Source organism: Eleutherodactylus coqui, chromosome 6 (genome assembly GCF_035609145.1).
Source record: "Eleutherodactylus coqui strain aEleCoq1 chromosome 6, aEleCoq1.hap1, whole genome shotgun sequence".
Classification (NCBI taxonomy): domain Eukaryota; kingdom Metazoa; phylum Chordata; class Amphibia; order Anura; family Eleutherodactylidae; genus Eleutherodactylus; species Eleutherodactylus coqui.
The window spans coordinates 164,497,107-164,510,006 of NC_089842.1; the positions used below are offsets into that span (position 1 = coordinate 164,497,107).

At 43.3% G+C, this 12,900-nt stretch overlaps 1 protein-coding gene across 2 annotated transcripts in view; it reads left to right on the top strand.

Moving 5' to 3' along the window:
- Positions 1-12,900, top strand: part of ASPG (asparaginase) — a 97,057-nt gene that overhangs the window by 61,757 nt on the left and 22,400 nt on the right. For both annotated transcript variants that reach the window (XM_066608140.1, XM_066608141.1), the window contains 4 exons: positions 2,293-2,412; positions 3,278-3,373; positions 6,941-7,104; positions 12,803-12,889. In XM_066608140.1, the coding sequence (XP_066464237.1) occupies positions 2,293-2,412; positions 3,278-3,373; positions 6,941-7,104; positions 12,803-12,889 (467 nt within the window). The remainder of the gene's footprint in view (positions 1-2,292; positions 2,413-3,277; positions 3,374-6,940; positions 7,105-12,802; positions 12,890-12,900) is intronic.

The window sequence follows — 12,900 nt, forward strand, 5'->3', positions numbered from 1 at the left end:
GGGGAGGGTGCTAAGACAGAAGCCTTTTCTAACAAGGAAAAACATCCACGCCCCGCTATGTTTTGCCAAAACCTACATCAAGTCTGCCAAAAGTGTGTGGGAGAATGTGTTATGGTCTGATGAGACCCGGGGGAACTTTTTGGCCATAATTCCAAAAGCCGTGTTTGATATAAACCCAACACTGCGCATCACCTGGTAAAGGCAGTGTTATGCTCTGGGCCTGTTTTTCTGCAACTGGGGAGCCTCGTGTGGCGCAGAGTGTTAAGGCAGCAGAAATGCAGTTCTGAGCTCTTGCTCACGACCTAAAAGTTGCGAGGCCTTCCATCCTTCTGAGGTCAGTAAAATGAGTACCCAGCTTGCTGGGGGTAAAAGATAACTGAGGAAGGCAGTGGCAAACTACCCCACAAAAACAGTCTGCCAAGAAAACTGTCACCCTAGGAGTCAGTCATGACTCGGTGCTTACACCAGTGGACTTTGCTTTTACCTTACTTCTGCTACTGGAACTGGGGCTTTAGTCAAGGTGGAGGGATTATAAACTGTTCCAAATATCAGTCTATTTTGGCACAAAAGCTTCAGGCCTCTGCAAAAAAAAAACTGAAGATGAAGAGGCATTTCACCTCTCGGCACGATGATCCAAAGCATACCTCCAACTGACCAAAAGAATGGCTTCGCCAGAAGGTCAACGTTTTGGAAGAGCCTAGACTTGAATCCCATTGGAGATCTGTGGGTTGACCTGATGAGGGCACTACACATGAGATGCCCTCACAATCTGACAGATTTGGAGCGCTTTTGCAAGGAAGAGTGGGCAAAGATTGCCAAGTCAAAGTTGTGCCATGCTGATGGACACCTAGCCAAAAGACTGCATGCTGTCATAAAGTTAAATGGTACATCAACAAACTATTAGTTTTAGGATGTGCATATTTATGCATCTACAATATTTATGTTTATCATCGATCCTAAAAGATTAGTTTGTTTTTCTATGGATTGTACAGAAAATCACATTGAAGGTAGAAATAAGTCTGAAATGATTAATCTTTGTTGGATTTTTTAACACAACAAGTACATGGCATTTTAACAGGGTGTGTAGACTTTTTATTATCATTGGATGTTCTGGTCAGTGCTGGTTCTTTTATGAAAATGTAAAAAAAAAATAAAAAAAATCGGATTAACCCTTTCATGACCAAGGGTTATTGATGCTGCTGTTTTACAGGTAACATTCTGCAGTCCCACAAATCTTGTTGCGATAGGGCCGTTCAGGACATTTATATGCCTCTGTCAGAATTGACAGCAGCATTTAAAGGATTAACATCTGTAATCTGAGTTCTCTCCATTCGCGGCTGCTGCGGCCAATACCCGCCATGTATAGAACAGGCTAGCTTCTCGAACCCGCTTCATGTACGGCATATACTGTGGACGTCTGTATATGATCTAACTGTATGGGAAATGTGGCGTTAAAACGTATATAGCCATATGTGTGTCGGAAGCTGCAATTGGCGTTGGACCAGGAGCCAGGTAAGGCAAGTATAAAATTCTTTATTTTGACAAGATCAAGGTAAGATGAGCAACACATTTCACTATTGCTTCACTTGGCCTGAGGAAGCTACCGGTGAAATGCGTTACCTATCTTGTCATGGTTATATTCACCTTACTTGGTTTGTAGTTGTGCAGAAAATGGAGCTCTGAAATATCTGTCTAAGTAATAAGCGCCGGCGAAGTAGAGTGGAGCCAACGTCTGCCATCCTTGCATAGTAAGACGGTGCTGTGTGAGTCAAAGCCTTTCTAGATTAACACCACTGGGTACATGGGTTCTCAGTCCCTGCCAGCTGATGGCCTAAATAAGACACAAGGAAGAGTGCTTCATGTGTAGGCTTTTCTTATTGCTATGTCAGCATAACTGCAAGGGGGACACAACCGCAGTATTAAATAGGGTAGCCAAGCAAAATGTTCCTAGAATTAGTACCAAGTTTAAGTCAAAGAAACTGCAAGGAGGTTTGACAGTACTTTAAAGGGTTCTTTCAGTCATTGGACGTTATGCTGCAGCAGTAGAATATGCCATCACATCTTCATTGTTGGGAGTCCAACCTCTAGAAACCCTGCCAATCATCTGAACAAAGGGGCCCCACCGTATATTTAAGGTTATGTTAACTGCACAGTGGGCAGATGAGAGCGCTGCTGTAAAGGAGTCGCAACACTCATTCTGAGGAGGCTTCGTCAGTTGGACCCCTGACTATCAGGAAATGATGACATATCGATCATATATCATTAATTTAACACAGATCATGTTTATTGTAGATGCTGTTTGAGAACCTCAGGGGCGAGATGACAGTCAGTGCAACAGGAGCAAAGATCTCCCTGCGAGACAGCAAGTTCATTCAAGTTGTCGCCAAGTCTGTTGGTGTGAGCTGTAAAGAGGTACGGTCTCATCAGAAATTAAAGATACATTGTTATAATTACTTGTATGTAAGTTTCCTTTCTTCAGTTTATCACTAGCCCCAGCTTGGAAGTCTTGGTCTAGACTACATGTAAGGGTACTTTTACACAGGCCAGCTATCAACCAAAAGATTCGGTCAAGCAAGCGATTTTTTTTTTTTTAAGCGATAGTTGTTCCATGTAAACACAAGACCCGACAGGGTGTTGAGCAAGAAACCACTCAGCGAATTGAAACAAAGTGATTAGTGAGCAACTTCTTGCTGAGTGTAAATAGGCAGTTGTTCATCTTTAAACAGCTGCCTGTTCACAGTGAATGGTGGTGGGTGGACAGAAGAAATCTCCGGTGCAATCCTCCATACAGTGAACGACTGTGAAAGCACAGGAGCAAGAGTCATCCCATGTAAAAGTACCCTAATTATGTGTAGAAGAGACTGAACCACTGGGGTCTGTCTGTGTTAGTCTTACTGGGCATTAGTTTACAAAACAGCATTTGAACACTCACCTCCTAGGTTTCTTTCAGCCCTTGAGAAGCTATATAGCATATTGGAAGTTTAGTTGTAGTTTCCATACAGCCAACGGTGGGAGACCATAGTTCTAGTAATGGGAGCTATGACTCAAGTATTGGAAATACTTAAGTGTTTTAAAATGGATTTTCCCATCAATTATACAATTTGTCTAATTTCACATTTAGGAAGGAGGAAATGTATGGGCCATTAGATCTTTGTTCTGACCTATAAAACAGAACAGTTACTGTATGACGACTATCATTGGGTTTTTGGTTATTTAGCTTAGATGCTTGTGTACAAGGTGGCATGGTAAGTCATTAACCATCTCTTCTGTGTTGCAGGAATTGGAGGCAGTCAGAGATGCCCTCACCCCGGCTCTGGCCTGTGCAGCTGCTAAAACTGGAGATGTTAATGCCCTGGAAGCAATAAGGGACATGGTAATAATTACTTTATATGTAGGAAGGCTTTGCTTCAAGTTCGAGCTGCTAAATTGGAAATAATATTAAATCCCTTCTGGCCGGATACCACCCTCCTGCTCCTGTGGTGCCAACGTTCTTTAGGCAGTGTCGTATGTCATGTTTAAATGCAATAGAAAGTTGAAGGGGTTATTCAGTCAGTGCATATTAGGGGGTACAGACATCATAGAGGAAGTTCCCTGCTGTATGAGCCGGAGTGGCACTAACAAGCAGTGATCTCCCATTGGCAAATTCGGGCTATCCATGTTTTAAATAGACATTCACCTAAATGACCTACAGGTAATACTACATTTACCCTGCAGCAGCCGGGGTGTCCATATTAAATTGGCCACCTGTGATTTGGGAAACTATCCAAGCAGATTTCTAGGATACATTCTGTACTGAACCATTACACACTAAATGGGAAACCACTGGGTAACACTGACATGGAAAAGCACTTGGGGATTTTAGCTAGCTGTAAACTTAACTAGAGCAACCAGTGTCAGGCAGCTCTTGCCAAGGCAAATAGGATCATGAAGGGCAACAAAAGGGGTCTAAGAGCACATGATGAGAACATTGTTCTTCTGCTTTAGAAGTCACGGTTAGACCACATATGGAATGTTGTGTAGTTTTGAGCACCGTTACTCAAGAAGGACATATCAGAGCTTGAGCGCATTCAGAGATGGGCAAAAAAAGTAAAAAGTAATAAATGTAATGGGTGGACTACAAGAACCAGAGAGGTTAAATTGGGACTGTTTATTTAAAGAAATAGAAAAGAAGACGGCTGAGGGGTGATATAATAACTATATATAAATACACATTGTCTGAACAATTAAAGCACGTAGGCGTTGTCAAAATTGGGTGAAACTTTCTTTTGGGTGAAACTTGTGATTGTAATGTTGATATGAGTAAGAGATTACGATTAGAGATGAGCGAGCACACTCGTTTAAGGCTGATGCTCCAGAGAGCATCGGTCTTTTCGAGTAACTCTCTCTCCCCCCGCTGCTCCCCACCACATGGTGCTAGGACGAGTAATAAGTTACTCGAAAAGACTGATGCTCGCTCGAGCATCAGCTCTAAACGAGCGTGCTCACGCATCTCTACTTACGATATCAGCACAAAATGTAAGTTATCACGGAAAACTGAACTTTTGAAGGGAGACTCTAGTACCCTGTTGTACTGCCTCTAGCTTGGATACAAGATGTGATACAGGCAGGCATGGAGGCTCTAATACCCTGTTGTACCACCTCTAGCTTGGATGCAAGATGTGATACGGGCGGTCATGAAGGTGCTAGGGCCCTGTTGTACCGCCTCTAGCTTGGATGTTAAACGGGAGGTCATGGAGGCTCTAGTACCCTGTTGGGCCACCTCTGGCTACGATACAAGATGTGATACAGGAGGGCATGGAGGCTCTACTACCCTGTTGGGTTGCCTGTAGATTGGATACAAGACGTGATACAGCGGGCATGGAGGTATACAGGTTCCGTATGGTATTCTGCAGAATATCTGTCCACATTTGGTGTAACTCAGCAAACTTCTAGGCTGTCAAAGCTGACATTCCGGACGGTCCCAAAAATGTTCTTTTGGCAAAAAATCCGGCGACCAGGCAGACCACAGAAGTGTGACAATGTTGTGGAGACAATCTTGTGACACTCTTGTGTGTGCGACGAGCATTATCCTGCTGGAAGATGCCTTTTGGAAGCCGCCATGAGAGGAACACATGTGGCTGCAGGATGTCCTGAACATATCGCTGAGCTGTCATTGTCCCTTGTACCGCTACTAGGGGTGACCAACTGTTGTATGCGATGGCTCCTCAGACCATCACAGCAGCAGTGGGGCAGTGTGCCACTCCAAGGCAAAGGCAGGATTGAAGTGCTCACCACTAGGTCTTTAGACACAAACACTGTTGTCAAACTAAACTTGGATTTGCTGCTGAAGGTTCCATTTTGTAGCTGTCCAGTTTTGTCGTTTATGACACAAGTGCAAACTGAGCTGACTGTGGGAGGGTGTCCAAGGCTGTACACATAACAAACTCTGTGAGACCAAATGTCCTTCAGCTAAGCTCCTGGAAATGATTCCGACAGACACAGGGGTCTGCAACGATGGCGCCAACTGTCTCTGGATGGCGGACAACGGAACAGTTGGAGCTGCTCGTGCTTGTTGGATGTTCAGACAATCTTTTTTTACTGGTGTTCTCTCAAGGGCTTCCTGAGGCCAGTTGCTTTGTTTGCGTGCCCTCACGCATCCACTGGTCCCAACACCACCTAAGAGTTTGCTTAGGATTGTCCCAGTTATGACAGTCTAGCTTCTCATTCTAATAATGCGCCCCTCTCAACTTGGCATAATCTCTTTGATTGCATCTTACAGCCGTCTGGTGTTCAACCAGCCACAACTCAAATCATTTGCATTCTAACTAATGTAACTGCATGCTGAGTTTTGCAGCAAAACGACAACTCCTTCTAGGGGCTTAAATTTTTTTTTTTTTTTTTTTTACCAAGAGTGTATATCGCAAGACAATACAGAGATCTCTCATATGATCTATTTATACCCAGGACTGTAGCAGTAACACCCTGTACATTTAGAGCAGTGTTTCCCAACTCCAGTCCTCAAGGCACCCTAACAGATAATGTCTTCAGGATTTCCTATACTAACATCTGGGGCACTGACAATAATTAGATCACCTGTGTAATAATGAGGAAATCCATAAAACATGACCTCTTGAGGTGCCTTGAGGACTGGAGTTGGGAAACATTGCTCTTGAGAAAAGAAAGTTTCTACACTGACACAGAAGGGGGTTCTTTACTGTAAGAGCAGTGAGACTATGGAACTCTCTGCCTTAGGACGTGGGGATGATTCTTTACTGTAACAGCAGTGAGACTGTGGAATCTTCTGCCTGAGGACGTGGTGATGGCAAACTCACTAAAAGAGTACAAGAGGGGCCTGGGCGCCTTTCTTGAGTGTAACGATAATGCATGTTGTAGTCCCTAATTAATTCAGAAGGTTTGTTGATCCAGGGATTATTCTGATTGGAGTCGAAAAGGATTTTTTTCCTGAAATGAGAAAAATTGGTTTCTACCTCATGGGATCTTTGCCGCCTTCTGGATCAACCTTGCAGAATGATAGGTTGGATGGACATATGTTTTGGTTTTTTTCGGACTTGCATACTATGAACTCCAATGCTGTTGGGCCTTTTCTGCTTTTACACTTCTGTATTGCTGCCTATAAACCACTGTATGCATCATTTTCTTATTGTTGTGCCATTCAAGATATGGAAACCATGGATCAATGGAGATGGGGCTTGTAAGATCTTACTGCCATAGAACTAGGATTTCCTTATAGTATTTTGCACTGATGAGGGCTAATAAGTCTGAAATAGCTGTATACAAGTTTGAAAAATGGCTTTTTACTTGGTAAGCTGTATCTGTGCTATACACAAGGGGGTCTGTATGCACAGGTGGCTACCGTGGGCATATAGGTGCAGTCTGCACATCTCCAAGCACTTTTCGAATATTCGTAACTTGTATTTAGCTCACTTTTTTTATTCTCCAGGGAGCTAACCTGAGCAGTGAAGACTACGATGGCAGGACACCATTGCATGTCGCTTCATGTGAGGGACATTACCAGGTGGTTCAGTATCTGCTCAATAATGGTGCAACAGTATATGCCAAGGATCGGTATGGGAACACGCCGTTGATGAATGCAGTAAAGTTCAGGTGATTTACATGAGAGGTCTTGTTATTTTATGCATTTCACACACGGCGAGATGATTGCCCAATCTGTAGAGAGCCCCTTTAATTACGGTATTGTCTGTACCTTCTAAAAGTAATGTCATTGTTCAGTGGTGTCCAACTCTTGCAAAGCTATAACACAGGCTGGACACCACTGACCTACAGCAGTATTTGGTTTGCTCAATATCACAAGACAAAGTAATATTGTACACCCCCCAACCACCACCACATCAAATTGGAGATGGAAAAGTGCCAAGTTGGACTGTTTGTCTGCCAAAATCCTGCCCCCTGCAGTCAGGGACAAGTGCCATCTGAGGTGAAGGGCTGGCATTGCCTTATGTGGTGAAGCCCATGATAATAACTTTACCGAGAGCAATGTGCTGGTAATGCAGTTGTTTGTATCACTGGTATTATTATTCATAGATGCAAAGTCCTTTATAATTATTCTAAAATATATTATGTGGAAAAAAGAAACCAGAATTCTGAATAAAGTATATTCTGTGAGATTGTCATGTGGGCATGTACAGACAAAAGAGGCTTGAAGGTGGGACTACTTTATTAATGTAGCTGCTGTCGACACACAGTGAAGAAACACTTGATGCAGTCTGTGGCAATCACTGGCTTTCTTACTCCATATAATTACTGCGTAGGCTCTACTTGTATGTGAGAATCTTCTCAGCAGGATCCTTCTTTTACTTCCACAGCTCAAACCATTAGTAATAGAAATTGCGTAAAGATTAGAGAGGTTGTCCCCCTTTGTACAATCTCTTTTTGTTAGTGCCCATTTACGCGGGACGAGCGATCAGGCAAACGATACCTGATGGCGCATCCCAGTGAAGCTCGCTCCCGTGCTTCGCTGGCATGGCTCAGAGTGGGGCGGCCAGGGAGCGTTCTTCCCCACCCGCCTCGATTCACTGTAAGTAGGCAGTCACTCACAACTGAACGACTGCTGTTTACACTGAACGGCTGGTCATTCAGGCTTCTGCATGCTGAAACTGAACAACTCTCGCTAAGCCGTTCATTCTCTGCATGCATTTGCACAGTTTTGAACAACTCCTAACAAGAATTGTCCCTGTAAAAGGGCGTTAAGGATCTCAGGCTAGATTTCCAAACAAATGATCAGTTAGAAAGATACCCTAAAGAGAAGCTTCTCTAAGGGTCCTTTGAGAGCGTCTCCATATGAGCCTAATTTGCTGTGTGCTGCCTGCAAAGACACTTGTGCGGCACACAGCAAATATACGATGACATTCATTCTTTGACCATTTGTTCGGGTTTAGACCGAATGATTCTTTCGCTCGTTTGAATGATAATCATTCTGTCTAAAAGCACCTTAAAGGCTCCTGCACTCGGGCGATTTCAATGGGTTCCCTCATATTGAGCATTTATGCACCTGCGTTTCCGTCAGGCGAAAAATACACACCATGCTCTATTTTCATGCACATTTGTAGACCTGAGGCTTAAGAGGAGTCTATGGGGGCGTGTAAATGCACACTCAGTCTGCACGAAATCACATGTGTAACTTTGCAATTTCGCAGTGTTTTTTCTTACACCGAGGACTAATTAGGCTACCGCGCCAGTTCAAAACCAGCGTGGGTGTCTCCTAAACTGATGTGAATGCGCCCGGCAGCACAAAAATGTACAGTAAAAGGCGTGGAAACGTGATCACGCTTCATTCAGAGCGCAATAGTGTCCTTCTCCCGCGAGCGTATCTACACATAAGCTCCTGTGCCGGAGCCCTGAATGTTCAATTTCCCTGCACCGTCACCCCCAGGGAAAACAAAGTAGTTATGAATAGGCTGTCTGTATAACACATGGAAGTGCCAGGTCCTCCAGAGTGGGTTGCATTGTCTGTAGTTGCTTCCTGCTATGGCAAATAGAGTAAGGCCCCCAATTTACTTAGAACTCCCAAATAGGGCTTTTGAAAATAGAAAAATAAATCCACCTAGTCCTGGACAACCACTTTAATGGAATATCCATGTAAATGCATATATTTAAAAAAAAATCCTATTGATGACCTGTCCAAGAGTCCCTACTGATCAGCTGATTATTGGAGCTGCTGTCAATGTGGTCAGTGCTGGGTACAGATTGTGCTGACAAAATTGCAGCAGCCTGGATTGGTACTGCAGACACAGTTCCCATTGGATTCATTGGGAGCTGCACCACAGACCGCACTGCCTACTTCCTGCGCTGTCCACAGTGACAGCGGGCATAGGAATCCGCTGATCGGTGGGGATGCCCTCTGATCATCTATAGATGACCTGTCCTGAGGATAAGTCATCATTACAAAAAATCCCGAAACAACTCCTTTAATGTGAATTGGTACCATATTCTACTTCCATTTTTGCTATGGTGGAACCTAAAACACTTTCTGGAGTGTTCCCCTACATAGACCACCTGATTCCTAGGGTCCCAGCAGCACCCTCTGATAAGCTGATTTCTAGGGGGCTTTAATTAAAAAGACGTTGTCTTAAGCATTTATGGAATTTTCTCTTATTGTGATAAACCTTTTATGAATCTGATGCTATAACCTGTTCCCACTGGCCACTGCTCTGTGTGTTCATGTTTTTCCATTAGGAGCAGGAATATTAAACTTTAATTTTCTGTGTAAGAGTTGAACTCTACTAATGTGAGAAAGTAGGCCTTTAGTGCCACACCCTGCAGCGCCTCAGGAACTTCTGGAAGAGCTGAAAGTTATCAGTACCACTCCTGTTCTGAGGCAGGCTAGCATACAACACCGTGTCATTACGTATTCCAAGATGAGATGTTAAGACAGGATCACAGCCTTAGGAGCTCCTGCATGGGCTTGTTGGTTTGGAGTTATATAATACAGGCATGGGTTGTTTCTTCTCTCAGGATTTTTTTCCCACAGAGCCCCCCAAATTCTTTAGGTGCCTGTGAACCATTGAGTGCTCCCACCTTAAAAAAATAAAATAATAATAGTACAAGTTTGGTTAAAGGTAACATGTTATTGAGCCATTTCTGCTTCTTGGACAGATGGCTGACATCTTAAGGATGTATGCACACGGGCAATTTTCCCATGTGAGTTCTCTCCGATTCAGAGATGGACAGAACAGTGGGTTCGCTCACCGGAGCGATTATTCTTTTCCTTTTTTCACTCAGACCAATAGTTCCAGTTTGAAAAATCACTGCATTGTGGTCCGAAATCTCAGACAAGAATAGTACATGTGAATGTGTTGTGTCCTGGAGCCCCCTCCATAATCACATAGTGCTGTGTGCAAAGTCTTTTCCTGCAGTATAGTATAGTGTCGTGCAAGAAAGGGTTAAAGGGGGTGTCCAGAATCTAAAATATTTTTTTTTAATTTTTTTTTTTATTTCCCAAACTGCACAACCTTTGTCCCTGGGAGTTGAGCATTGCAGTATTCACTTACATGGAACTGCAAAACTTGACATGGCCCATAGACAAGTGTGTCACCGTTTACCATTCCTGGAACGCTAAGTGCACGACAGCCCCTGCGGAAGTGGTCTTATTCTCTTACAGCAACGGGTAAAAGAACAAAAGGGCTGGATATATTTATATAGTCTTTATAAGTGGGCAAAGATTTAGAATCCCTTTAAAAGAGCTTCCTTTTCTTTCAAGTTTCATATTTTTAGGGTCTGGTCCTTCAGGAGTTGTCTTTTAAAGGTTAGCTTTGACTTAAGCTAGAAATGGAAGCGATGGTACTAATGTGGGTAGTGTGTAATCCTTTTTCTATTGTGTAGAGTTTGTGTATTGGTTGCCTGTTTTTGTGGAAGTAATTATTTTTATTAGTAAAATCTACAGCGGTTTTAATTTTTCTATGTTGATGCATTGTACGCTTATTTCCGCACACGGCCCTGGACGTAACTATGGCGGGCACACTATATATTATCCATGGAACACAGCGCAGATGCCTGTACTGCATGCAGGTGCTAAAGCAATGCAGACTGCGTACAGTTTGTAAGGATATAGTACAGATCATGCAGGTTCATCTGCAATATCTTATAAATTAAAGGGCACACCTTAATGCAAAGGGCATGTCTTGGGTGCATCTAGCATCGTAAACAATATTAAGATCCCTTTCAAGTTAGGACAAGTCATCTTAACAAATTTTTAAACCCAATTAAAAAGCTGTCCTACGCTCTGACATATCTGCTAATCCAGCATCACACTGGTACCACAGATGCAGAATTAGGGAAATATAGCTAGGGTCTACATATATACTGTACATAGGATCCTTTAGTCCATACTTGTCAGTACATTATTATTGAGGGACAGACGTGCTGGCTTTGGATTGTACTTTAACAGTAAATTATGACACAATTAAGAGCCGTATCTTCTATTAGAACAAAGCAGCTCAGCATTAATTGACTTTTAAACAAGTGTAATTGGTTCTTGACTTCATTTTACAGCACAGACCATTAAACTCGGTAAACATTGCTTGATTAGTGTTATCTGTGATAAACTAACACTCTGGATGTGGTCGTGCAAGCCAGATACTGTACATAGCTCTGTACGTAATATGTAGTATCAAGAGGTGTATGGAACGATACGGGACAAAAAAGTCAAAATAGGACTCTTGGCTTTACCCAAAGGCTCAGTTCACAGTTCTTATCCTGGGAAATCTTCAGCAAACCATCAATGCCGTCTATCAGGGAATGTCTCCCATAGGATACTGCAATAAGTATGTACCGTATATACCGGCGTATAAGACGACTTTTGAACCCCGAAAAATCTGCTCTGCAGTCGGGGGTCGTCTTATGCGCCGGTAATACAAAAAAAAAAAAGTGTAAAAAAAAAAAATCATTACTCACCTCCCCCGGCGTTCTGTCGCGCTCCGGCAGGATGTCGCTCGCTCCTCGTCCCCGGCGCAGCATTGCTTTCTGAATGCGGGGCTTGAAATCCCCGCTTCCAGAAAGCTAATACACACGCCGTCAGCCGGTACAGCTATTCAATGACAGCATTGAATGGCTGTGATTGGCTAAAACACACGTGGCTTCAGCCAATCACTCTATGTAACTGGCTGACGGCGTGTGTATTAGCTTTCTGGAGGCGGGGATTTCAAGCCCCGCATTCAGAAAGCAATGCTGCGCCGGGGACGAGGAGCGAGCGACATCCTGCCGGAGCGCGACAGAACGCCGGGGGAGGTGAGTACTGATTTTTTTTTTTCTCCACTGTAATACCGGCGTATAAGGTGAAAGTTGGGGGGTCGTCTTATACGCCCCGTCGCCTTATATGCCGGTATATACGGTAGGTTAAAAAAAAAAACACCACAATATACATTTACTTATGTCGTCTACTACAGTACTCTTTACAGCTAATCGGCATGTTCCCTTTCTTTTAAAATGTCATTTCTGCATGGACCATCTGTCTACTAGATTTGGCATTGCCCAATTGCCGACATGATGGCGAAATACAGAGTCTATACTTTAGAAGTTTATGAGGAGGAAATGAGCACAATATGTAATTTGCTTGACTATTTTATTTCAGGTGGACGACAAATTCCTCCATCAGCAAGGTCTTGTCCTAAATAAATATCTACATTTCTGCTTCAGTTGTAAATCTTATTGCTAAACACCTGAAGAATAATATTCCCTGCAGTAGAACAATGAAGCTTCTGTGTAGAAGAACCTTAGATGGCGAAGTTCATTGGTTGTGATAAGCTGCAAAATAATGGAATCTTTTTCTCCTTTTTTTTTGTTATAGACAAATTGAGGTGATCAAGCTGTTGCGTCAGACAGGCGCTCACCTGTCCTGGGAAGAGCTGGAGCACTCTGGCACTGAACTGTGCAGGTAAAAATAAG